Here is a 26,398-nt window from a genome sequence, read left to right as displayed (position 1 = left end):
CAAGAGAGGATGGAAAAAAGCAAAGTAATAAGAAAAAATGTGGAAAGACATATTGTTGATGATTGTCTCACCAACATCGACTCCACAAATGACTCTTCGTTACGCGATAGTAATGATGATGACAAAATAGCCACACTTATTATATGACCCTTCACTGCCATCACCATGACCGTCTTCTACACTGGTACTTCCTCCGTTCATTTTTATATGACGTCACTTCACAAGTTAAAAGTGTTTTCTTTATATGACGCCCGTTCACAAATTTTCACTGGTCTTCCACCTCTGCCCTCCCCTTTTTGACTCCATCGCTTTGCTTCTGAGTCGCCCGTATGCGTCACTAGGGTCTGAGGCTCAGTAATATTGTCAAATCAGTGTTTCCTTAATTTTTACAAACTTGTCGGAAACATCATATAAAAACAAACGGAGGGAATGCATCTTATGGACAAGGAAAGAAAAGGTATATAATAATAATGATAGTAGTGATAGTGATCGCAAATTTATTGATCCCTCATATCCCTCGTTTGGTGAACTAATTTTCTTTCTTAAAGAATACAGTCAGATCATTAGAAAGACAAGAGACAAAAAAATTAAAACATGAGAATAAATAAATCCTTGACATAACTGAAAAAAACTAGTGATAACTTAAAAAAGATGGCAATAAAATAATGGCATCCAATATCAAAGAGCTAAAAAACCCTAAGAGATATCAAAGAAAAACATGAACTTAAAGGGATAAATGAAAAGCTCAACACTAAGCTTAACACTTTAAAGAAGATTTTACTCGTGTTAAAATTAATCATAATAATCTTGCCATTATTTATGAACTCTTGGTAAACTCTTGGTAGTGTCGACCTTGAGGGGGTCGGACGGTATGTCCAATCCTAGCCCTCACACTATGGGGCCTTATATCATACACAAATATTTTTAATAGCATAAAATATCTCTATTTATGTATATAATGAACATATAGTGTATACTATTAGATGAATAAGTAATATATTATCCTTTTGCTTATTATTATTTTTTGTTTCGTTGGTGAAATTAAATGGATTAATTTGTTGTTACCGCATTCCTTACTAGCTAATAATAATTACTAGCATAAAAATAATAACCTTATCAAAATTCATATGATGAGCCCATAATAAATCAACTCATTTAGAATAAAGTGACTTCTCAAACAAAAAACAAAAACATCACATCAGTTGAGACAACGACGAAAGACGCCTCGCAACACCCTTGCAAGAGCATAAGCAACTTATCAAGATCATGATTTTTAATTGATCACATTGAGTTTATTGTAAAATTTATATGTAATAACTGACAGCAATGAAAGACCTCACAACACTCTCACAAGAGCAAAAACAACTTCAAGTTTATGATTTTTAATTGATCACATTGAGTTTTTATTAGTAAAATTTATATATAGTATTAAAAAAACTTCTGTTTGAAATTTCATCCCCTAAAATCTCAGGACCACCACCGGCTCATCTAGTCTAGTAAAACATATTACTTTTAACCAAATTGCTAAAATTGATGTAATGATTATATAATTATTTGTTTAACAATAACAAAAAGCAAAAGCAAGTGGACAGTAACAAGCTTCTACAAGATTGATAAAACTAAGAACGAAAAGGATAAACTTAGAAAAGAATTAGAAGTGGTAGCAACCAAAAGCACCATTGTAATAGGAAAGATGATTGGTAATATTAAGGTGTTGTTTAGTTCATGAAATATAACATAAATGATAATGATTCACACCTGAGTGCTTGTAATAGAAAAGATGATTGGTAATATTAAGGTGTTGGTTCACGAAATATAACGTAAATGATAATGGTAATGATTCACACCTAAGTACCTGGTAGCAAATTTGAATAGGTCAATATTAGTTCTTAGTATTGTCGGGTACCGTAATTAGGGGTACCCCCAACACTCCTAAACACGGCTGGTAACCACCATCAGCACAAGCTGCAGAGACTGATGGGCACGGTTCAGGTCAAGACCTCGCCAACCAAGGGACGCAATCTCGCCTCGCCCGACCCCGGCCTCGAGCGGGAACAGTAGTCCCGGACGAATTCACGCCTCGCCCGAGAGTCTCCTCAGGCAGCGGGCGCACCCTCGGCTCGCCCGAGGCCCAGCTCGGACAGGCTTCGACGAGAAGCAACCTTGGCCAAATCGCCTCACCAACCGACCGTATCGCAGGCGCATTCAATGCGAGGGTAGCCTGACACATTATCCTGACACACGTGCCTCAGTCGGCAAGGTCGAAGTGACCGCAGTCACTTCGCCCTTCCACTAACCGATCTGACAGGAAAACAGCGTCGCTCACCCCGCTCCGACTGCTGTGCCAGCCACCCGGGCAAGGCTGACAACAGCAAGTTCAGCCTCGGGCGCGACAGGAAGCTCCGCCTCGCCCAACCTTGGGCTCGGACCGATCGCGCCACAGGGGATACATCATTACCCTACCCCTAGCTAGCTCAGGCTACAAGGGAACAAGACCGGCGTCCCATCTGGCTCGTCCCGGTAACAGGCAATGATGGCTCCCCGCGTGCATCCGTGACGACGGTGGTTCTCAGCCCCCTACGGAAGCAAGGAGACGTCAGCAGGATCCCAGCAGCACCGCCAGCTGTGCTTCTACGGGGCTCAGGCACTTCTCCGACGGCCACGTTATCGCATACACAGGGCTCTAGCACCTCTCCGACAGCCACATTGGCATGTACACAGGGCTCAGGCACCTCTCTGCCAGACACGTTAGCGCATAAGCTACACCCCCCATTGTACACCTGGACCCTCTCCTTGCATCTATAAAAGGGAGGTTCAGGCCCTTCCTGTGGGAGGGTCTTCGGAAGGGGGTCGCGTGGAGGGACGAGCAAACGAACAGGCTCACTCTCTCTCTCTCGCGAACGCTTGTAACCCCTACTACGAGCACACCCCCTGGTGCGAGATAATATGAGCCGCGTTTTCCCTTTGTGTTCCATCTCGCGCCAACCCATCTGGGTAGGGGCACGCAGCGACAAATTTACTGGTTGGCTCGCGGACCCCCCGGGTCCGAAACGCCGACAGTTGGCGCGCCAGGTAGGGGCCTGCTGCGTGTTAACGAACAACTTCTCGTTGAGTTCCAGATGGGTAGTCTTCAGCAACATCTTCAGCCCGGGACGGTGCTCTACTTCGGGAGTCTCGAGTTCATGTCCCTCGACGGCAGCTACGACATGGTACTCCTCCCCCCGCAGCGCGACAGCAACAATGATGGTCGTCAGCTCGCCCGGCGGCGGTGAACTCGACGACGTCTTCCCCCCGTGGCGGAAGAGCAGCATCCGGGTTTGCCTCGCCACCCTCCTCGCCGCAGAAGGAGGAGACAGAGCAATCGTGGCCATGCAGGAGGCGGCGCCTCGTCAGGTGTCGAGCGAGTCGACGACGTCGGCACCCTAGTGGGGGACGTGTCGGGCGTTGTCCTCGCGCCTGAGACAACGACGGATGTCGTTTCCCCACAACGTGCCAACCCCAAGCAGACTGATGATGCCAGCACTCTCGCGAAGGACTTGCTGGGCGTTAGCCTCGTACCTGAGATGACGGTGCAGTCCGTCCCCGACGCGACTTCCCCACCGTCCATCGACCAAGAGGTACCGTCCATTTTCCACCCTGTGCCTTTTAGATTCAGCTTCGATCCACCAAGCGACCCCTCTTCGATGAGCACTTTTGTAAAGGCATACCCTAACCTTCTGGGGTACCATATGTGGTCATATTGGGACCGACTGACGACCGTCTCAACCTACGGGCCCCCGGGTTCTGAGGAAGAAGACGAGCCCGACTCTGGTTGGGATTTCTTCGGGCTCTGTGATCCTAGTGCCATGCGAGACCTCATGACCGCATGTGACTACTACCTCTCCGGTTGCTCTGATGATGGCCACAGCCTTGACGACGAGGGTTGTGGCCCAAGTCGCGAATGTTTCCACGTCGATCTAGGGGGTCACGACGAAGGCAACCACCTCGGTATGCCGGAGGATGACGATCCCCCTGTGCCTTCTTCTCGCGTTGACATCCCGGATGAGCTAGCTGTGGTCCCAGTCCCTGCGGAGGGTAAGGACACATAGCTCGAGCAAATCCGTGAGATGCAGGCCAAGCTCGACGAGGAAGCAGGGCAACTTGTGCAGCTCTGGCAAAACATCGAGCAGGAGTGGGCAGGCCGAGCACTCACCGGAGAAGCGTGTCATTGGGCCCGGGACGTCCAACATCGTATCGTTGACGATGCCAGGGCAAGGCTGCCCCGGCCTCCAGCGGGGTCGGCCAGAATCTGGCTGCAGCGGCAATACTACTCTGAGCAATGCCGGAGCCATCCACCACCGAGGGGCGGCGTATCCAAGGAGAACTCAAGAATCTCCTGGAGGATGCTACGGTCTGATGGGCCGAAAGCTCTGCCTCCCGAAGGCAAGGGTTCCCCCTGGAGCATCGTGCAACGACTTCTCGACTCATGCGGGAGGTCTCGATCCACACCGGGCGCACGCGGGACGGGACGCCTGCAGCCCCGGGTCGCCTCAGCGACGAGCCACACCATCGCAACCGTCGAGCCCGCCTCGACGAGAGGGTGCGCCGAGGCTACCACCCCAGGCGCGAAGGACGCTATGACAGCGAGGAGGATCGGAGTCCCTCGCCCGAACCACCAGGTCCGCAAGCCTTCAGCCGGGCCATACGACGGGCGCCGTTCCCGGCTCGGTTCCGAGCCCCGACTACCCTCACCAAGTACTCGGGGGAGACGAGGCTGGAGTTGTGGCTTGCGGACTACCGGCTGGCATGCCAGCTGGGAGGGACGGACGACGACAACCTCATCATCCGCAACCTCCCCCTGTTCCTCTCCGACGCTGCCCAGGCCTAGCTAGAGCATCTGCCTCCCGCGCAGATCTCCAACTGGGACGACCTGGTCAGGGCCTTCGCTGGAAACTTTCAGGGCACGTACGTGCGCCCTGGGAACTCATGGGATCTCCGAAGCTGCCGCCAGCAGTCGGGGGAATCCCTGCGATAGTACATCCGACGGTTTTCAAAGCAGCACATCGAGCTGCCCAACATCACCGACTCGGATGTCATCGGGGCGTTCCTCGCCGGCACCACCTGCCGAGACCTGGTGAGCAAACTGGGGCGCAGAACTCCCACTGCCACGACCCGAAGATGGAGGCCTACTGCGACGAAGTTCAGCGCCTGGAAGACAAGTTCTACGGGCTGGAGCTCAACCACATCGCTCGACGGTACAACGAGACTGTGGACGAGCTGGCAAAAATAGCCTCGGGGCGGACAACGGTTCCCCCGGACGTCTTCTCCAGAGACATACATCGACCCTCCGTCAAGATCGACGACACGCCCGAGCCCGACGAGACCTCGGCTTGGCCCGAGGTACCCTCGGCCACCGAGGGCGAGGCCTTGCGAATCGAGGGAGAGCAGAATGGGGTTGCACCAAACCAAAACTGGCAGACCCCGTACCTGCAATATCTCCACCGAGGAGAGCTACCCCTCGACAAGGCCGAAGCTCAGCGACTGGCGCGGCGCACTAAGTTGTTCGTCTTATTGGGGGATGAAAAGGAGCTCTACCACCGCAGCCCCTCGGGCATTCTCCAACGATGCATATCCGTCGTCGAAGGACAAGAGTTGTTGCAAGAGATACACTCGAGGGGCTTGCGGTCACCACGTAGCACCTCGGGCCCTTGTGGAAAACGCTTTCCGACAAGGTTTCTACTGGCCAACCGCGGTGGCCGACGCCACTAGGATTGTACGCTCTTGCCAAGTGAAAGTCGCCTAGAGGGGGGGTGAATAGGGCGAAACTGAAATTTACAAAGTTAATCACAACTACAAGCCGGGTTAGCGTTAGAAATATAATCGAGTCCGAGAGAGAGGGTGCAAAACAAATCGCAAGCGAATAAAGAGTGTGACACGCGGATTTGTTTTACCGAGGTTCGGTTCTTGCAAACCTACTCCCCGTTGAGGTGGTCACAAAGACCGGGTCTCTTTCAACCCTTTCCCTCTCTCAAACGGTCCCTCGGACCGAGTGAGCTTCTTCTTCTCAAACAATTGGAACACAAAGTTCCCGCAAGGACCACCACACAATTGGTGTCTCTTGCCTCAATTACAAGTGAGTTTGATCTCAAGAAAGATTGAGAAAGAAAAGAAGCAATCCAAGCGCAAGAGCTCAAAAGAACACAACAAATCACTCTCTCTAGTCACTAAGGCTTTGTGCGGAATTTGGAGAGGATTTGATCACTTGAGTGTGTCTAGAATTAAATGCTAGAGCTCTTGTAAGTAGTTGGAAGGTGGAAAACTTGGATCACTTGAATGTGGGGTGGTTGGGGGTATTTATAACCCCAACCACCAAACTAGCCGTTTGGTGGAGGCTGCTGTCGCATGGCGCACCGGACAGTCTGGTGCGCCACCAGACACTGTCCGGTGCGCCAGCCACGTCACCAGGCCGTTGGGTTCCGACCGTTGGAGCTCTGACGTGTGGGCCTGCCTGGCTATCTGGTGGTGCACCGGACAAGTCCTGTAGACTGTCCGGTGTGCCACCCGCGCGTGCTCTGCTCCTCTGCGCGCTGGCGCGCATTTAATGCGTTGCAGTCGACCGTTGGCGCGAAGTAGATGTTGCTCCGCTGGCTCACCGGACAGTCCGGTGTGCACCGGACATGTCCGGTGAATTATAGCGCAGCGGAAATCCAAAGCTGGCGAGTTCAGAGTCGCTCTCCTCTGGAGCACCGGACACTGTCCGGTGAATTATAGCGAAGCGCCTCTGAAAATTCCCGAAGGTGCGAAGTTGGGCTTGGAGTCCCCTGGTGCACCGGACACTGTCCGGTGCGCCAGACCAGGGCTGCCTTCGGTTATCCCTTGCTCTCTTTGTTGAACCCAAATCTTGATCTTTTTATTGGCTAAGTGTGAACCTTTGGCACCTGTATAACTTATACACTAGAGCAAACTAGTTAGTCCAGTTATTTGTGTTGGGCAATTCAACCACCAAAATTAGTTAGGAAAATAGGTGTAAGCCTAATTCCCTTTCACCAAGGGTGTCAATTCTACGTAAGACAGATGCACCTACCCGCTCAGGCCCTACAGACAATACCCATCACTTGGCCATTTGTTGTGTGGGTCTGGACCTCGTCGGTCCCTTGCAGAAGGCACCCGGGGGCTTCTCGCACCTGCTGGTCGTCATCGACAAATTCTCCAAGTGGATCGAGGTCCGACCCCTAACCAGCATCAGGTCCGAGCAGGCGGTGGCGTTCTTCACAAACATCATCCATCGCTTTGGGGTCCCGAACTCCATCATCACCGACAATGGCACGAAGTTCACTGGGAAGAAGTTCCTGGACTTCTGCGAGGACCACCACATCCATGTGGACTGGGCCACCGTAGCTCACCCCATGACGAATGGGCAGGTGGAGCGTGCCGACGGTTTGATTCTACAGGGACTTAAACCGAGGATCTACAACGACCTCAACAAGTTCGGCAAGCGGTGGATGAAAGAGCTACCCTCGGTGGTCTGGAGTCTGAGGACGACGCCGAGCCGAGCCACGGGTTTCTCGCCGTTCTTTCTAGTCTATGGGGCCGAGGCTATCTTACCCACAGACTTAGAATACGGTTCCCCAAGGACAAAGGCGTACGATGACCGAAGCAACCAGACCAGCCGAGAAGACTCACTGGACCAGCTCGAAGAAGCTCGGGACGTGGCCTTACTACACTCGGCACGGTATCAGCAGTCTCTGCGACACTACCACGCCCGAAGGGTCCGGTCCTGAGACTTCCAGGTGGGAGACCTGGTACTTTGACTGCGACAAGACGCCCGAGGGCGCCATAAGCTTACTCCTCAGCCGTCGAGGCGCCGCCTCCTGCATACAAGCAACGCCTGGAACATACAAGCTGGACAACGATCAAGGCGAGGTCTACAGCAACGCCTGGAACATCCAATAGCTACGTCGCTTCTACCCTTAAGATGTTTTCGAGTCGTTTGTATACCTCGCTTTCTTTACAAACATAAATAAAGTCTAGCCGTCAAGGAAGGATCAGCCTTGCCTCGGCAAAGCCCGACCCTCCCTCTGGGGCTAGAAGGGGGGAACCCCCTCTGTGTCAAAATTTTCCTCGAAAAGGTCTTTTGCCAGAACGTCTTTCGCGCGTTTCGACTGCTTCAATAGCGGGGTCCTAAAAACGACAAGAGTACACGTAAGCGGCAAGGCCGACCGAGCCGAGGGACTCCTACGCCTCTAGGATACGGATACCTCACTCATCACCTTCCGCGATAAGTAACTCATACTCGAATAAGCGATTCTACTACCAAACAAGTCCTAACGCTTGAAGACTTTTCTGCCAGAACGACTTTCATGCCGTTTCGACTGCATCGATAGCAGAACCCTAAAAACAACGAGAGTACACGTAAGTGGCAAGGCCGACCGAGCCGAGGGACTCCTACGCCTCCGGGATACGGATACCTCACTCATCACCTTCCACGAAAAGTAACTCACGCTCGAACGAGGAATTCTGCTACCAAGCAAGTCCTAACACACGAAACGAGAGGAAAGAAAATGCAGCTTTATAATCCGGAGTTAAAATGTTTAGGCCTCAGCGGCCGCGAAAAACATGTGCATGCTACAGACAAACTGTTCCTGCAGGTTCAGACATTGGCAGAGGGAGCAGCAGTACCCTCGGCGACGTTTCCACCCTCGGCGGAACCTGGCCTAGCCTCGGACGGCGACACGGGCGGAGGGATCTCCACCCCGAAGGAGGACGCCAACACCGCGCTTGAGCCCTCATGGTCAGGTTCTCCGCAAGGGTTCTGGCCCGAGCGGACGCCTCGGCTGGCCGCTCCGTAGCCTCAGCCAGCTGTCCCCCGAGGACCTCAGCCCGGCTCACGGCCTCGGCATCGTGACTCCAGGGTTGGTCCCGCTAGCGGATGACCTGGCCAAGCTCCAGCCGCCGCTGCTGCACCTCCTCAGCCAGGGAAGCCACATGCTCCCGGGCCGACGAAGCCTCTTTTCGAGCCGACTCCGCCTCTGTCCACGCCGACACCGCTGCCTCCGGCTTCAGCTCATCGCAGAGCGGCCGAAGGTTCTAAAACTGAGCAAGAGAAGCCTTGAGCGGCAAGGCCGACCGAGTCGAGGGACTCCTACGCCTCCGGGATACGGATACCTCACTCGTCACCTTCTGCACAAGGCAACTCACGCTCGGTTAAGTGGTTCTGCTAGCCGACAGGCGAGTCCTAGTGCTCGAAATAAGGAAGAAACACAGCATTATGCTAAAATGCCCAAATGTTTAGGCCTTAGCGGCCACAATGAACAAATACCCATACTCAGGGTACCATTATAAACGGGACTCCGGTTCCACTCCCGCGGGTATGAACAACCTCTACACCGGAAGGCCTGCAGGACAACAAACTCCAGGTGGCTCGCCAGCGACTGCTGCTCCAACAGCAGCGACAACGACCTCCGCCTCGGGCATCTCAACAGCAGCAGCGATGACCTCAGGGCAAACGCTGCTGTGAAAAGGCTCTCGCCCACGTCCCCACACGAGGGGCGAGGACAAGCCATCAAAGCCAAAGAGCCGGAGGTCCGACCGCAGGTGGCGCCGACGGTCTCGTCGGCGGAGAAACCTCCTCTGGCGACCACCACCTCAGCACCGATGACAGTGGCCGCCTGCGCGCCAGCGCTACACCGACGAATGGCAGTCGCCCCAAAGCGCACCGGCAGGTCCTCACTCCCGCTCTCGCCATAAGAGCGAGAACGGGACCATCCCAGAACACGAGTACCGCCCTCGCGGCGTACGACGTGTTGTGCGACCCCCCGGTGCAGCCGGCCACCGTCGCCCGGGTGGAAGACGGACAACTGCACCCTGTCCTGGCAGCAGCAGTTCGCCTTCCCCCGCATGGCTGGAGGACGCCTCCTCCGCAGAGCTGGAGGATGCCCTTCTCCCCCGAATGCCGGAGGAAGAAGCGGGTCGCCAGCCCACACAGAGACAGGCCCCAACTCGGTGCGCCCCCTCCCCAGCCCGGATGATGAACATCCTTGAAGCTGGGGGCGGGGCAGAGGCCGCATCCCGGCTTGCTTCTCCCCACCACAAGGCTGGTGATCATCCCTATGGATGATCATTGGTGAGGGAATGCAGTTGGGCTGCGTGATGAAAATCCTTGAAGCCGATCGATGACTGAAGAGCACCAACCCCCGCAGGGTCGCGCTCCTCCAACAGCAACAAGACGAAGGCAACATGGGTGCACCCCATCCGGGGGCTCGGAAGGTGGAAGGGCACAATGCATGAGGGGAGTGCGGAGGCATGTCTACTGCTTGGGGGATCGATCCCTTTTTAAAGGCGGCTCTCCCCACTTGCATTCCAAGCGTCACGAGCAAAGTCTCCACCGACGAGCTCCAGGGTTCCCATCCCCCGACGCGGGGGCTGGGTCCCACACGTCATGCGGGCTGACCAGAAACGGAAGAAGTCAAACCACTGCACGCGAAGCAGGTAACCACCCAGCGGTTATAAGCGTTCCCCCATTCTCGCCGGAACCAGCGGACGAAAGGGCGGACTGCCATGCAGGAGGCGTGCAACCGCACAACGGTTGTGCGCCCTTTCGGCTTCATCACATCCGGTGGGTCAGCGTGAAGGCCCGAGCCCGCATGTCATGCAACCGGCGCAACGGTTACTGCGTGCAAGGAAACCGCACCGCCACTCGCGCCAATGTCGTGTCTTCTCGACTGTGGAACCAGTGCCGCGACTCGAGGCAGCCCTGCGCATGACCCAACAGTGCCAACCGAGCACAACGACCACGGGTCAATCAGCCGCAGGGGGAGGCGCGGTGGTCGATATGGCCAAAAGAGGATCGGCAGTAATTGCAGCAGCAGACGGGCGGGGCAGCGGTCAAATCGCTTGCAGGCTCGCATCCCCTCCTGAAACGGCAGGAGAGCCCTCTCCCACGGCATGAAGACGACGCGTCCGTGCTCCGTTCCTCGAACGGCTTGAGCATGCGCAACGGGCGCCCCGCGAACCGCTCGTCCCGTCGCGTTAACTCCTCGGCAGGGCAAGCGACACCTTTGGCAGGCGAAGCGGGCGTCGTTTCGCCTCTGCCATGATGACCGCGTCAAAAAAAGGTGTGCCATGCCATTTAAATTCATATCCTTTTCCTCTTCCCCTTTCTCTCTCTTGCTAACAGGGACCGGAAAGGGGATACTTCAAAAGGGATCCTTCTCCGCGAAGGAAGCGGGTCCTCGAGCCCTCCTACTGATCAGGGGTTCGAAGGCTGGCCCCTCGGTAGGGTTCGACGGCTGCCCCAGAGCACTCGGGCCCCTGAGCCCTCTTACTGATCAGGGGTTCGAAGGCTGGCCCCTCGAAAGGGTTCGACAGCCGCCCCAGAGCACTCGGGCTCCGCGCCCATTACTGATCAGGGGTTCAAAGGCTGGCCCCTCGAAAGGGTTTGACAGCCGCCCCAGAGCACGCAGAGTGAGGGATGACTCTGGGTACGTCCATTGCATGGCCAAGGCTCAGGCTACGCTCTCGAGGTACCCTAGGACATTTCCGAGACCAGCAGGAGCGATTTTGTAACGGAATCCCACCAGAGAGAGGCATCGAGCCCTCGGACCCTATCGAATGGGTCCAGGTCCGGCAAATCACCTGCAGGTACTTTTGGAGCGCGTCTCTGGGCCACTAGCCGACCCTTATCGAACGGGGCACGGGCGTCCACTCGGATCACCCGTTAGCAACTCACTGGAGACACCATGTTCGGCGCCCTCCGAGGGCAACATGGCGCTTTCCCCCCTTCCTCCTTGTGGAAAGGCGACGAAGGGGCGTATAATAAAAGTCGAGACAGTCCTTGATCGTCCTCTCGCTCCGTGCAGAGGCTCGGGGGCTGCTCTCGCAACCCGGCTACGGCCAAACCGTTGCCAGCGTCAACAAACCAGCCTAAAAACTCGGAACCTTACCATGCACACGGGCTACAACCAGGCCGCATGAGGGAACAACAAGGCCGGCCGAAGCATCACGAAAAGCATTAAGACCTCAGAGGAGTCAAACCACTCCTCCGAGGCCTCGGGGGCTACACCCGGCGGGTGCGCTCACGCGCACCCACCGAAACAAAGTATAACCGAGGAAGGCCGGTCCCCTCGCAAAAAAGTACGGCAAAGCCTCCAAGCGAGTACCAACACTCCCTTTGAGGCTCGGGGGCTACTGTCGGGTACCGTAATTAGTGGTACCCCCAACACTCCTAAACACGGCTGGTAACCACCATCAGCACAAGCTGCAGAGATTGATGGGCACGGTTCAGGTCAAGACCTCGCCAACCAAGGGACGCAATCTCGCCTCGACCGACCCCGGCCTCAGGCGGGAACAGTAGTACCAGACGAATTCACGCCTCGCCCGAGGGTCTCCTCAGGCAGCAGGCGCACCCTCGGCTCGCCCGAGGCCCAGCTTGGGCAGGCTTCGACGAGAAGCAACCTTGGCCAAATCGCCTCACCAACCGACCGTATCGCAGGCGCATTCAATGCGAGGATAGCCTGACACCTTATCCTGACACGCGCGCCTAAGTCGGCAAGGTCGAAGTGACCGCAGTCACTTCGCCCTTCCACTGACCGATCTGACAGGAAAACAACGTCGCTCACCCCGCTCCGACTGCTGTGCCAGCCACCCGGGCAAGGCTGACAACAGCAAGTTCAGCCTCAGGCGCGACAGGAAGCTCCGCCTCGCCCGACCTTGGGCCTCGGCCTCGGGAGGAGGTCTCCGCCTCGCCCGACCCCAAGACTCGGCCTTAGCCTCGGCCTCGGGAGGAATCGCGTCCTCGTCCGAACCCGGCCTCGGCCTCAGGAGAAGTCTCCGCCTCGCCCGACCTTGGGCTCGGACCGACCGCGCCACAGGGGATACATCATTACCCTACCCCTAGCTAGCTCAGGCTACAAGGAAACAAGACCGGCATCCCATCTGGCTCGTCCTGGTAACAGGCAATGATGGCTCCCCGCGTGCATCCGTGACGACGGTGGTTCTCAGTCCCCTATGGAAGCAAGGAGACGTCAGCAGGATCCCAGCAGCACCACCAATTGTGTTTCTACGGGGCTCAAGCACTTCAACGACGTCCACGTTATCGCATACACAGGGCTCTAGCACCTCTCCGACAGCCATGTTGGCATGTACACAGGGCTCAGGCACCTCTTTACCAGACACGTTAGCGCATAAGCTACACCCCCCATTGTACACCTAGACTCTCTCCTTGCATCTATAAAAGAGAGGTCCAGGCCCTTCCTGTGGGAGGGTCGTCGGAAGGGGGTCACGCGAAGGGACGAACAGGCTCACTCTCTCTCTCGCGAACGCTTGTAACCCCTACTACAAGCACACCCCCTGGTGCGAGATAATATGAGCCATGTTTTTCCCTTGTGTTCCATCTCGCGCCAACCTATCTAGACAGGGGCACGCAGCGACAAATTTACTGGTTGGCTCGCGGACCCCCCGGGTCTGAAACGCCGACAAGTATAATATCTAATTACGGTGAAACTTAAACAAACATGATGTAATGTTATCGGTTATTCATCACGTCACAAATATGTAAACCAAACAGCATATAAAAGTAAACAACCTCTTATCGAAATTAAACAACCAACATGGAAGCTAAGCTAGTATAGAAGGATTACATCATCTCGAAATCAGTATATTCAAACCTAACATTTACATTGTTACTCCGCAATACAAATCTACACTCCTCTGATCAGTTACCATATATGCAAAGCGAACACACAAATATTTATTGAACCGAGCATGTCTCGCCCAAAAAATATATATAATGCCTTGCCTCAGATCTCAACGGTTTCTGCAATACAAAATTGTAGGGAGTCACATCTACGCCACCTTGGCTTAAACCTTTGTCAAGTCGTCCAGGTTGGTAAACCACAATGCACTGTGTCCATAACACAGGATGATCATCAGATTATCTTGTTAATCTGTGACTCCCTTGGACTGTGACTAGTCTAACAAAGAATAAAGAAATTCATGGATCTGTACATGCATCTGGCCAAAGCAATAATTTACATGATTCACATAGCATCTGCAAAACTACAAACAAGAAATATTAGTAACCTCGATAGTACAAATAGGGACTATGGAGAATGTTATTCTGGTAGCCTAGCATTTCAATCATAAGAAACGACAAAATAATCTTGATCATAAGAAGTGGCAGGATACTGGAAAGGGTTGGTCCATCAACACAGATGCATAGGAAAAATTAATCTTCGAGCATGAGATTGCAATTATCATCCATAGAGCAGAGAATAAGTTTGTTCAGGATGCAGAAAAATGCCTAAAGTTCATAAAATAAAATAAAAAGTGTTACTCCCATGGTGCTTCCTCTATTTCATACTCTATTCCAAAGTAAGATCCTTTCATACTGTTTCCTCTAAAGATAATAGAGTGCATTATGTCAAGTAACTTACAGGCAAATTCACATTATTATAATGATGACAATAACAATGAATAATTCAGAAGGACATACCTTAGTTCGGAACATCTTCAGGTTCTCTGCAATAAACACAGCCAGAAGTAGTGATTCTAACTTAGAGCTTTATCCATTGAAATGTCATCACGATCTTATCATTGAACTCCTAGGTCATTTGATAACTGCAATATCCCACGCATCTGAAGGTATGGGTTCTCCAGAAGTTTCTCATTGTTACACTGGCAATAACACAAACAAGTCAGCACCAACTTAATGAGGTGATAGGATACACATGGAATTAAGCCTACTAGGAGGCTTCAAGTGGTTCAACATGTCAGTAAGAGCTATTCTAGGTATAAAATGCAAAGCATTGTTCCTCGGTAATAATAATATAAGATGAGGAAGAATAACCTGTTGAGCTTTTGAGATGAGGCTTTGAAGCATCCGTTGGTATATCTCTGGTTCCTCTGTCATCATTCTCTGTTAACACAGGTTGTGTTAAGGCAAAATGGAGTAGAACTATCAGCAATGAATCAGCAATTGCTTCAATCATACCTTCAAAAGAAAAGCGGCAGAATAGTATGCTACCCTTGAATCTGTGTCATCCAGAAGACCCCTGTTGATTGAATCAAATGGACAAATATCAAGCATTAGATTAACATTACAACTTAACCTACCAAGATAATGGAGTCAAAAAGGAGAATACCTGAAGAACTCATTGCCTTCTACCTCTTTCAGTGCCTCCTGATCAGCTGTGCATTTACCGATCAAAAGTAAAAGGAGTGCTGCTCGGATATCTGATGTAGCACCAGGAAGGTTGCCTCTTCCTGTGCTACCAACAGCAATACCCAATGCAATGTCATCACTGGCTGCCCCTTCAAGCTGTATCAATGGCCAGAAAAACAAAGAGGTTGGTACACGGGCTACAAGCTGCATTGGGGCTATCGCGAGCCCTCTCAGAAGCAGTGCTGCCATTGATGCTTCACAGAAAGAAGTGGATTGACCAGATTGATCTATGCCAATATCTTGCAATGTCTCACTCCGGCAAATATTCTTATTTCCAATACTTTGGTGAGATGCAAGGGTTTCCAAATGACTATCGATGTTCTTAGATGTATAACCAAAAAGTTGACCAAGGGACTGAAGACCCCTAACTTGCATCGCATTTGTGGATGGAATTCTCAGGCATAATTGAGAGAACAGCATGTCACACATCTGAAACGGGAAGATGCAAATAAAAAATAATCAATTTTAGGACATTAGTGTAAATTTCAGTACCTCAATATGTAGTAAGTCCAGAGTAATAAACTGATCTGAAGTTCAATGGATTCTAAACAATATTTCCTAATTTTTAATCAATAAAGGTAAGTAATATTGTGTACATCATTAGTTACTTTTGAATTCAGAGATTTAAGAATATTGAAACTAAAAAGGCCTAATACATTGAACTTTATCAGAAATCCTAAGTCCTTTGTGTTTGTGTGGTTATTATATGCAGGAAATCTACTGAATGGAAAGAGGACCAACCCATGAACAAATGTCTTCAACGCTAGAAAGAAGGGTGTGTGTGAGGGCAGAGGGCCATGTCACACAGCAGTAGCAAGAACCAGTCTGAAGCAGAATGTCAGAAACTACTATGCACAGAATCGACTCATACCTTCAACAATTCCAAATTCAAATAATCATGAAAAAATATGATAGTACTTCCATTTTAAGATGTAGCTGATGCCACCTATTTATTTTTGAAAACTTAAGTCACCTTTAACTTGTAAGGCAACAGATATCATTTGTAAATGATGCTGACTTGTATGTATGCAGATGTGTACACCAAAATCTAAAGACAATAAGACAATTATGAATTACCTTTAATATGTTGATATGGTCCGTCTCATTGTTTTGAACAACAAGTAACAAAGCACTATTCATAATATCTATAACCGCAAAAGCTTTATCAAGACAATTTTTATTATGATCAGCAGTTGTGTGGTCTTGCATGTCATTGTCATCCAATAATAATTTGCAACGCATAAGAAATTTGTCCAGCACATATAGGAATCCCCACCTAATGAAATTGTGTTTTGACTTTAGAAGCCCACAAAGCATACAAACAGGCAGAGAGACTTCTGAACATGATAGGTCTTGGCTACCAGCAACTTCAATTTCCTCTTGAAGCTTTTGGATTTTAGACCATACAGAACCATCTGTTTCTTCACTGATTTCTGAAAGGAGCAATTCAACTAACCAAATATATCCATGGTGCCTATATGATGAAATATGTGAGTGAAGAAGTGAGTGCAAAGTTGCCCAGCAAAGCCTGGCTCTAAGCGCTACATCAGCATCATCACATCCATCTTTAATGCTGCCAAAACACTTGCATGATTTCGTTACTTGGATCATATAAGAAAACTCATTGTCAATCCTGGAAAATGTGCTGGCAGTTCCATCAAGTTTCCTCATAACCTTATCCAGAAGCTACATATATAGAAATTTTGATCAGAAGTGGAAAAGCCAATGTTACTCAAAAACAAAATTTGTGCAGCTACCAGGTCATCCACAAACTACATAGTCCCTACAAAAAAAGATCTAGACATATTTCATTGTAAAAATAGAACAGGAGTGATACATACAGCATGATACGAGCCTTTGACTGTAAGGTAGTTATAAAACAGAGGGAATCTTCAACCTTAAGTAGCTGTTTCTATGAGCGTGTGTGTGGCCCATCAATACTGTACCATAACAGTTGATTACTGAAGTTGCTATGGTTGTGCATAAAGTTTGTTCACTCCGCATACTGAGATATAATGATATATACTTGCAGTTGCAGTTCTATGAAAGGGGCTAGCTATCTGAGGAAGGCTCTACACCTGCATCAACTAGTGCTAGAATGTTTACTCTCAGTTTCATGCAAGCAAAGAGCCAAAAGAGACACTCATATATTGTATCTTAATCTATTAACATATAGCATGTAATTGAAACACACAGTAGACAGTACCACATTCAATTGGTCATATTGAGCAGACTGAGATAATGCTGCTGATATAGCTTTTCTTAGCATGTCTCCGACGCCTTCAACGCCGTGCTTCACAGATATGTAGAAAGCCTCAGGAGCATCAGCAAAGGCAAGAAGGGAAGCAAGGGGCTGGGCATCATCATAAGTATAGGTTGAAATACCACCAGCCAAGCATGCCTCATTTATTTGATGCACTACGTAGTCAAAAATGACAAAGAACAAATCCCGCTTCTCTTCCCTTGAGTTGGCTCGTGAATACTGTAAAGGTGATAGATAAAAAACATTTTCACTAACTACATATAAAAGATGGCAAATGGAAAGCATCTTAACCAAGAAACCTCCAGTGTAAGTCGGAATTGTCAACCCACTATGATAGAGGTGATCTGTTATGTCATAATAATGGAGATTCAAAATGAAATTGACAGCTGGGTATCAAGGGTGGTCTGTTATATCGAAACAGATGGAAATTTGAAAACAAACTTGTCAAATTTCAGTCCATACTCCAGAAGGACAAAAGCAGCAAATGACCAATCTTGGCTGTCAACATATACAATTTTATGTTGGATATATTACCTAGCCATGTGGGGCAACCAAAAGTGAATTCCTAATTTCATATCGATGGTTTTAAAAAAAAAGGTAGCCAAAGGTGAATAATTTGGATAGATGCAGATGGAGCACAGATCAAGTGCAAAGTTCTCTAATAAATAATTTGCGATCTATTGAGCTTATCTTATCATATCTCAATCCTAATCAGGAAGTAATTCAATAGCATTGAAATAGGATATTCTACACAGAACTTAGGGTCTGTTTGTTTAGGATTATAATCTGCCTAGATTATATAATCTAACTTGTTTTAAACTAACATTTAATTTAAAATAAGTTAGATTATATAATCTGAGTAGATTATAATCGCAAACAAACGAAGTCTTACAAGCTTTGACATATTAAAACAGGGGTATTAATAACTATTCCAGCCAACACATAGAAAGGCCAGATGCCTACATAAGAACAAGAACAAACCTCAAGACAAATGTAGTCAATCCCACCAAGAAGATCAATCCGCTCAGGAACAAAATGTGTGTCAGAAACACCATTCTGAGTTAAATCTGATACTTGGTACATCATATTTGATAACATGCAAATGAGCTTGCTGTGCACTACTTTTGCCCAAGAGTGCTCCACACTAATCTCAAGAAGAGTCTTAACCACCTGTTCAAGATTAAAAAAAACACAGAGATGAATTGGAGAACATTTTCAGCAATAAAAACATTCATACAAATTAGTAAACACTAAACAGTATATACTCAACATTTTAGTCAAACTTCTAAAGGCTACCATGTGTCAAATACATAGAAAAAAATCGATTGGACTATAATCACAAGAATTCTAAAGAAGTTTTGCATTTTCTAACCTCATACATACATGAGACAAATAGATGTGAATTGCAGAGCCCACTAGGAAAACCTTATGATGGAATAGATTTTTAGCCAAATCTCAAAAAACACATTCAACCCTGTGTTGTGTTGGTAGTTGGCCGTTTTGGTTTGCACTTTGCAAATGGTTTTGACTGCGACCCCAATAAACAAAAAATAATAATGCATGTTCGATTGGTATTGTGTCTAGCATTGAAAGAAATATAAAATGGGTATGTCTGCAGGTACATGATTAAACAAGCCTATCTCAAAAAAAAATCATCTTCTACATTATACAGATGTGTCTGAAAATCAAGACTGAGAAATGCTGCAAAACATAATTAACACATGAATTTGAAGATTGCATTTACCCTTATGTCCAGACCTCCCAGTCTACTCCTGATAATTTTTCCTCCATCACAAACAAAGTAAAATAGACAACTCAAAGCTGAGGCCCACACGATCTCTTGTCGCTCCTCTATCTATGGAAGCAAGTAAATGAAACAATCACACATCAGATTACCACCATATGAAAATATAGTTGCATGACATTGATTATCAAAGCATCGCTCATGTTTGAGGACTAAAAACATGCTTAGAATCAATTAACTTAATTAATTTAAATTAATAAAAACCCATGGATGAATTGGAGCATAAAAACACATCCTCATGAAAAATAAATAGATTCAATATCATACATATAAATGTCACTAAAAGCAAAAGCTAGCTTTCCGAGAGCAACAACAAAGAAAATAGTTAATTTCCTTACACATTTCCTTGAGAATAAGAGAATACAAATATCATGCTCAGAATCAATTTCTTAAAAAATACCTGTACTAGGAGAAGGAGAACCTCAAAAAGCATTTTAAGAAGCCATGATTCAAATTGATCAATAGCAGGACTGATCTTCTGTTCTACTTCAGGTTCTGCTTCCCTCGGTTCATTTATACTTGATCCGTATTCATTGCTCAGATAAGAACGGTTCACAGATTCACTTTTATCTATAAGCGGCGCATCTCCAATAACCATAGGTTGCAGCAGGTGTGCATGTACCCCCAGATTTAGGATCAAATCAAGAGCCTTCGTTCTGGCTGATGACTTTTGAGAGCTCAGCATACCCTAAAAAATGTTAATTGTGTGAAAAAATAAAGAAAACCCTGTGCTAGAGGCTCCCACATGAGTGGGGTCTAGAGAAGAAAATAAACTGAGGTAGACCTTCCCCTGAAAATACGGAGAGGCTGCTTTGAACCCACGACCTGGTGACTCAATGAGACAGCTCTCACCATTGCACCAGACCTACCCTTCTATGCGAGAAAGATAATTGAAATTTAATTTTAAAGAAATCGTTAAGAAATGTATCGCACCTCAAGCATATAAAGTGTCAGAGGAGCAGCAGTCTCGGAGTCCATCATATACCTGGATCAAAATAAAAATGAAAAGTTGAAAACCCCTTAAACAATTACATAAGGTATAGACAGGTAGCACCTGTCTTGACTCCTTTGACATTAAGTGTGTTCATGATAACTGAAAGAGATCAGTATAGCATATCTTCTATTGCTCAGAGATGACAATGTTTCGCTGTTAAAAATTATGCTGAATTTCTTGTAAAAATATACAAATAGGTGTTTCAGGCTTTAGTTCCTCGGAAGTGGATATCATCACAGGTGGAAAAAGAAGTTCATTTTACTACCTTGAACAATTCACTATCTAAATTCCCCATACGAAATTCCAGCTTGGTTTACTCCTCAAAACTAACTGACATAATAAAATGGATTTTCTTCCTATGATAGTTGGACTAGGGGCAAACCTAGCTAAGCACTTTGCAAAAGTCATACATTCAATCATAAAGTCCACTGATTTTCCTTTGAAGTGTAAGGGCTAGTTTGGGAACTCCATTTTTCCAAGGGATTCCTATTTTCCCAAGGGAAAATGAACTAATTTCCCTTGGGAAAATGGGTTCCCAAACTAGCCTTAAATGTGTAATATCACGATTTTGAGTACATGCACAGTTGTATTATGTGACTAATAATTCAAATAGCTGGTTTGAATCACTAATTTAATAAAAAGAAGATATAAAAATGTAAATCCGTTCAATGTGCACATCAAAACTGCATCCCGAATCATACAAGCACGACAGAAGATACATTCACGTGAGAAAATATTGCACTTGCACATCAGGAAAAAAAGTATTAAGCTGAGATATTTGCTAGGAAAAATAACGAAGCCTTGGTTGAGCAAAGAAACTACTACATTCGGTTTCTTTTGCGTGACATATTAGGTTTGTATCTTTGACCATCTATTTTTTTTAAATGTATAGTTTAACAACATAAAATTTATGTTTTTAATTAACTATATGAAAAATATTTTCATAATATATAATTCACATGCTGCGAAACTACATGATCTTTTTGAAATTGATGGTCAAATTTAGAATTGTTTGACTTAGGACAAACCTAATATGACATAAAAACAGAGGGAGTAGTAGAAAGAGAATATGTAACCACAATATCATGTTGTCAAAAAATCAAAACATCAAGACTATTTGCAAAATTTAATGTCGGAGAATAAATAACAAGAAAGAAATGGGGCATAGAATAATACATGTCAATGACAAGTTTGATAAGGACACTGAATGCCACATCTGCTGAAGGTTGCCGACTCTGGGTGCTCAATCTTGATGGAACAATCAACTGATTTGCATTTGAAGTTGCTTCTGAACAAACTTCAGCTATGACTTCAGAAATTTCAGCAGGATTCAATCTTAAGGGTTGCTGCTCACTAGTAAAAGAAGGTAACATGATGAGCAAGACAAGACGCAAATACATTGTTAGACATAATTGTGGCATATCGTAACAAGACATGAAATTCAAACTGCAGTATATACAGAGGATATGCAAAGTGCCTTTGGCAACTATTATTTTCCTTCCCCTACATCAAGAATATAGGAGTCACAATGAACTCATCTATAAATACAGATGTTCCTACAAATAAAGGTGTGTCGTGTGTGATACTGATACAATACAAGTAAATAAATCAAAATGACAACATACCTGTAGTATCTGTACTGAAAAAGAGGCCGTGCTCGAGGCTGGAATGTGTTTATTGGTATGTTCATCCTAAAAAAAGAAGGTTAGACCATTCCAAAATAAGTTTATTTGAATCATTGGCAATTTAAACAAATTATGCGTGTAACAAAGTTTATGCTAGATACCTACTTTTGTACAGGTAGCAAGTATCAATAGCCTTTAGTCTAACATTTGCATAGAACACTTAATAATATGTCAGCAGGGCAGATGCAGATAATCGTTTCTGATCAAGTTAATCCGATTCAAGATCACGACTAGGAAGATTCATGATACTAATAAGAACAAAACTTGCCAGAAGAGCAAACATTACAATGAAGAGAAAATTATGCTTGAGAAACTTAGAACAAACTCCCTGTGAAAAGCTAAAATGAAGCATAAAAGGAAAGATGCACTATTAATTGCAGCAACAGTATAAATAAACAAATGAATAACAGGCAATACCAGACTTGATTTGGAGCTGATCTCATGCGTTTTGAAGCAGTTATTGCTTTTAAATGACTTTGTGATGACGCAAAAGTACTTGCGGCAGAAGATGAAGGTTGTAACAAATCAATATCTGGAAATTCCTGGATAACAGAATATTTCCACTGTTGATCATTAATTTTCGCATCCATATCCCCAACTAGAAGAGCTGCAGCACCGACTTCAAGAAAACCATGTATATGAAAATCTTGAAGACCCACAAAATCACTGCTTCTGATAAACAAAAAATGAGAAAGTGTTTGCAAAACAAAAAAAAATGGGGACAAAAAACTACAAGAACAAGGTATCTACCTTTCTTTGGCAGATAAGGACGACTGCCGTTCGCCATACACATGCCATCGCCAGCTTAAAATGTCGAAGGATATATATTTGCTATCATCTACAGGTTCACCCACATCAACTTTTTCACTTGCTGATGATATAAAATCAGGTGAGCTATGGCATTCCTTCGATTCAAGATGTTCTCTGTTGCTAATAACTTCTGGAGTTAGTTGAGAAAGTAAGGACCTATTCAGAAATGATGAAAGTGAAGGAAGTGACTGCTTTGCCGCGACTATTGATTGGAATGACAACTTTGGAGTATGCCTTGCAACCAATGAGCGAACATAGTTTAAAGACTTCACAAGAGATGCTGAAGCAAAGTTGGATATTGGTGGGGCAAGGGATGAAGAATTTATTGCAGCTGCTGCTGATACATTATTCTTGGCAAAAGATGCTGCTCTATTATTTGCCATCGGTTCACATTTTGCAATCGTATTCGCACAAAACAGATCAATTTGTCGCAGAGTTTGCACCCTTGGAATGTACCTGAAGACAAAATCCTTGATTGTTTTAGTGCAAACAAATTTCACCAACTGAAATAAGAGACAAGAAGCAATCCACTTACCGGATAAGATATCTCTTTAACAATGACACGCATCTCGGAACAACTGCTGGGCTGGTTCAAAATATTGTCCAAAATAGGAAAATGGGTAGTCAATGATCTCAAAATAAACCCAAGTAAAACAAAGAATATTTTTGAGTAGTTTTTCATTAAATACTACTTAAGTTAATATATGTTGTTGAAAAACAAGAGATCTATCTACGAATCGAAGTTCCTGTTTCCCCTATTGTCTTGCAAAGAAAAAGAACAGCAATCAGAAGATTGATAAAGACATTAAATGTGAAAGCATACCTACGATCACTTTCTGCAAGTGCATGGTCAATGAGGACATTATAAGCCATATCCATGGTTGAAGGGTTGGCTATATAATCCTGCCAGCATATAATAACCTCCATTGAGAATTGGGATAAATATGAAGGAAAAACTTGAGAAGATAAGAAAAACTAAGATGATGCTTCTGCATTAGATAACTTTCTTTGCAACCAACATTGGCATATGAAGAGCAATAACATGGAAAGCAAGGAAGCTAGGTGTGCTGGGCAGTTATGGGCCCTGTTTGTTTCGGCTTCTTACAGCTTCTGGCCACCAAAAGCTGCTGCGGACTGCCAAACGCTCAGCTTTTCAGCCAGCTTCTAAAAATTTCGTTGGGGCAAAAACCATCCAAAATCAACATAAACACATAATCGGTTGAGTCGTTGTAATAGTAGGAATCCGTCACTTTCTAGATCCTGAGCCCTATGAATAACTTTATCTTCCTCCACATGTAATCGTAATGATACTTAGATTCTCCCCACAGCCAGATTCTCCCAATAGCCAGATTTTTAGAAAAGCTGGTCAGAAAAAAGTTGAACCAAACAGGCCCATGACTTTATGACATGATAGGGTATGCCGTATGCCAAGAATGTAAGGAAGCAAAACAGCCACACCTAGACAAGAGAATATGCTACAATTTCAAAAGATTCAATAGGCCGTGTGGTGTACGCCATGGCATGGTATACTTGTGTTCAACACCCTATGTGGTATGCGGTCATTTGTTGATGATGAACCCATGAGTAACGAAATGTATTCAAAGAACATCAGAACGTCACAACAAGATGTGTTGTGAGGCCACTGGTGTAAAATAAGAGTTCTTACTCATGAATTTTTTAAGTTTCTACCGTCTTTTTAAAACTATACTACTAAGCATAGATAGAAAATTTGATTCATTTAATATAGGTGCAGTATATGTGCAGTGCTGTAGCAGCATTGCATGAAGAGCTAGGTGTGAGTCAAGTGGGGGTTCACAAGGGTGAATAGTGTATCGACAAAGCACCGACACGTTACTACTTCGCCACGTGCCAATAAACATATCACGATTTTTTCCTTCCCGTTCACCTTTTTATCAGAGGGAGGGGAGAGCTACTTCTATACGTTTGGAGACAAATGAATCCAGGCATGTTTCAGAATATTTTTTGCATGAGCAAGTACCATTATCAACGAAATTCAAGTGTAATCCGTGTGCAACGGGCTAGCAAAGGGGACAGGTGCAGCTGAAATTCTTTTGTGTGGAGAGAGCAAAATATAAAAATGTAGCCGGCAACATACATGGTTAGTGCAACAGATAGATAAGGTGTTTTGTTGTAATGGCAAATATCAGATTCTCTCATAAATAAGAGCATGAAATGAAATGGTTTAGTAGTTGTGTCCACATAATAATAAAGTAGAATTACGTATTATAGAGAATCACTGATGAGACGGGAAACAGGAGAAAAAGGAGAGAGAATCGTCCATCTGAGTAATAACAGTAACAATAATGAGAGAGAGAGAGGTGGTACCCGGAGCGTCCGTGAAGCCTCCGCGGTGGCAGAAGCGGCGGCTGCAGCTGGGCCATGGGTGTGCGGGGCGGGCGGCGAGAGGCAGTCGGCGACGGCCCTTCGAAGCGGCTCTGGCGGCTTGCGGGCGGAGGCAGTGGATATGGAGCCAGCGGCGGAGACAGATCGCGGCGGGCGGTGGGGCGGGACGGGTGCCCCCGCGGGCGCGGGTGTTGGCGCGGCGGGGGCATAGTGGCGCGCGCTGGAGACACGCTTGGCTCCCTCCCGGAGCGGCATGTGGGGGAGATGGAGCGATCTCGGCTCTCAGAGATGGACGGGTTCCCTCCCGGCCCTGGAGAAGGAGACCAAGGAAGGGAAACCCTAGGTCAGGTGTCTAGCTAGGTCTTCCTCCTGTGGGCTTTGGGGTGGTGCGGTGGGCGTCGTCGGCATTCGGGTGGATGTTCAAATTATTGAGAAACTGCGTGTAGCAGATCTAGATTCCCGAACCCTTCCATCAGCGTTGAGGCGTGAACAAGACGTCCGAATTTTTTTTTATTTTTTGCAATTTAGATCTTTTTCGAAACAAATTTAACTTTAGACGTATATATAACTTAATGTTATTTTTGGATCTTTTTCTTTGCGCCGTAAACCACGCCGTCGAGATAACACGTCTCCGCTCATTGAAAGACTCTCCATAGTGCGCTGACATCTACATGGCTGAGCTCGTGTCAACAGGTGCAACCACCTGTAGCCGCTGGCTGCATGCATGTACGGGCTTTTATTCGTACAAATGCATGTACGGGCGTGAGATGAATACGATTCTCACTTTTACCACTAGCTTAGTTCAGTTATAGAATATGTATTTTCTTAATACATTTATTTAGATATATAAATTCTAGTACTGTTTATTATAAATTTGATTTTACTTAAAATGAGTTGTTCGAAATATTATTTTCCTTGATATATAATGATCTTTGAACGAAGGTCAGAAAGTACATACCTTCTTCATCTCAGCAAACAAGTATAAATGGATACAAAAGAATACAAATAATAACGAAATATCAATAGATTATTTATATTCTCCCTTTTATTCATGAATAAATGTTCATAATATTCATATTACATTAATACCTTCGGCTTGTTAGAAGGTGAAAATGCGAGAGTGACGCAAGAATGATTACAGTCCAGCCTAAACAGTACGATGTTACTGTTCATCTATTTATAGGCACGGGACACAGCCCGGACAAAATTACATTCATGTTCCTGACTCTTACTGTTAACAATAAGGCAAGTCATCAAGGGTTAGGTAGTCTTTTCTCCT

General features: G+C 46.6%; 1 protein-coding gene across 10 annotated transcripts; it reads right to left on the bottom strand.

Moving 5' to 3' along the window:
* Positions 1-13,545: 13,545 nt before the first annotated feature.
* LOC103650684 (uncharacterized) lies at positions 13,546-25,580 on the bottom strand. 10 transcript variants are annotated; one of them, XM_035966322.1, is made up of 18 exons: positions 25,102-25,561; positions 23,579-23,658; positions 23,291-23,341; positions 22,696-23,211; positions 22,363-22,617; positions 21,886-21,951; positions 21,437-21,763; positions 20,200-20,251; positions 19,667-19,954; positions 19,207-19,317; positions 18,444-18,632; positions 17,406-17,681; positions 16,277-16,885; positions 15,120-15,628; positions 14,969-15,029; positions 14,825-14,893; positions 14,471-14,652; positions 13,546-14,278 (listed from the first exon to the last, which is right to left on the bottom strand). In XM_035966322.1, exons 1-17 carry the CDS (start codon positions 25,372-25,374, stop codon positions 14,569-14,571), a joined length of 3,816 nt encoding a protein of 1,271 aa, XP_035822215.1. In that variant the 5' UTR covers positions 25,375-25,561; the 3' UTR covers positions 13,546-14,278; positions 14,471-14,568. The 10 variants fall into 10 exon arrangements, with proteins under 10 accessions (XP_035822215.1, XP_035822214.1, XP_020405923.1 ...); XM_035966321.1 differs by having other exon boundaries at positions 13,546-14,034; XM_020550334.3 differs by having other exon boundaries at positions 13,546-14,026; positions 21,437-21,613; positions 22,363-22,611; positions 25,102-25,541.
* Between the last annotated feature and the right edge of the window lie 818 nt (positions 25,581-26,398).

Source organism: Zea mays, chromosome 3 (assembly GCF_902167145.1).
Source record: "Zea mays cultivar B73 chromosome 3, Zm-B73-REFERENCE-NAM-5.0, whole genome shotgun sequence".
NCBI classification, from domain to species: domain Eukaryota; kingdom Viridiplantae; phylum Streptophyta; class Magnoliopsida; order Poales; family Poaceae; genus Zea; species Zea mays.
Note: the sequence above shows the minus strand (reverse complement) of the source record. Positions and strands in the feature narration are given on the sequence as shown.

What these genes read in the sequence shown, in the direction of transcription:
- LOC103650684 (XM_035966322.1), bottom strand. Translation starts at nt 25,374, where the DNA reads ATGCCGCTCCGGGAGGGAGCCAAGCGTGTCTCCAGCGCGCGCCACTAT. An exon ending in TTAAAGAGATATCTTATCCG is followed by an intron (nt 23,212 to 23,290) that starts GTAAGTGGATTG and finishes TTTTGTCTTCAG; the next exon opens with GTACATTCCAAGGGTGCAAA. An exon ending in CTGCCGCTTTTCTTTTGAAG is followed by an intron (nt 14,894 to 14,968) that starts GTATGATTGAAG and finishes CTGTGTTAACAG; the next exon opens with AGAATGATGACAGAGGAACC.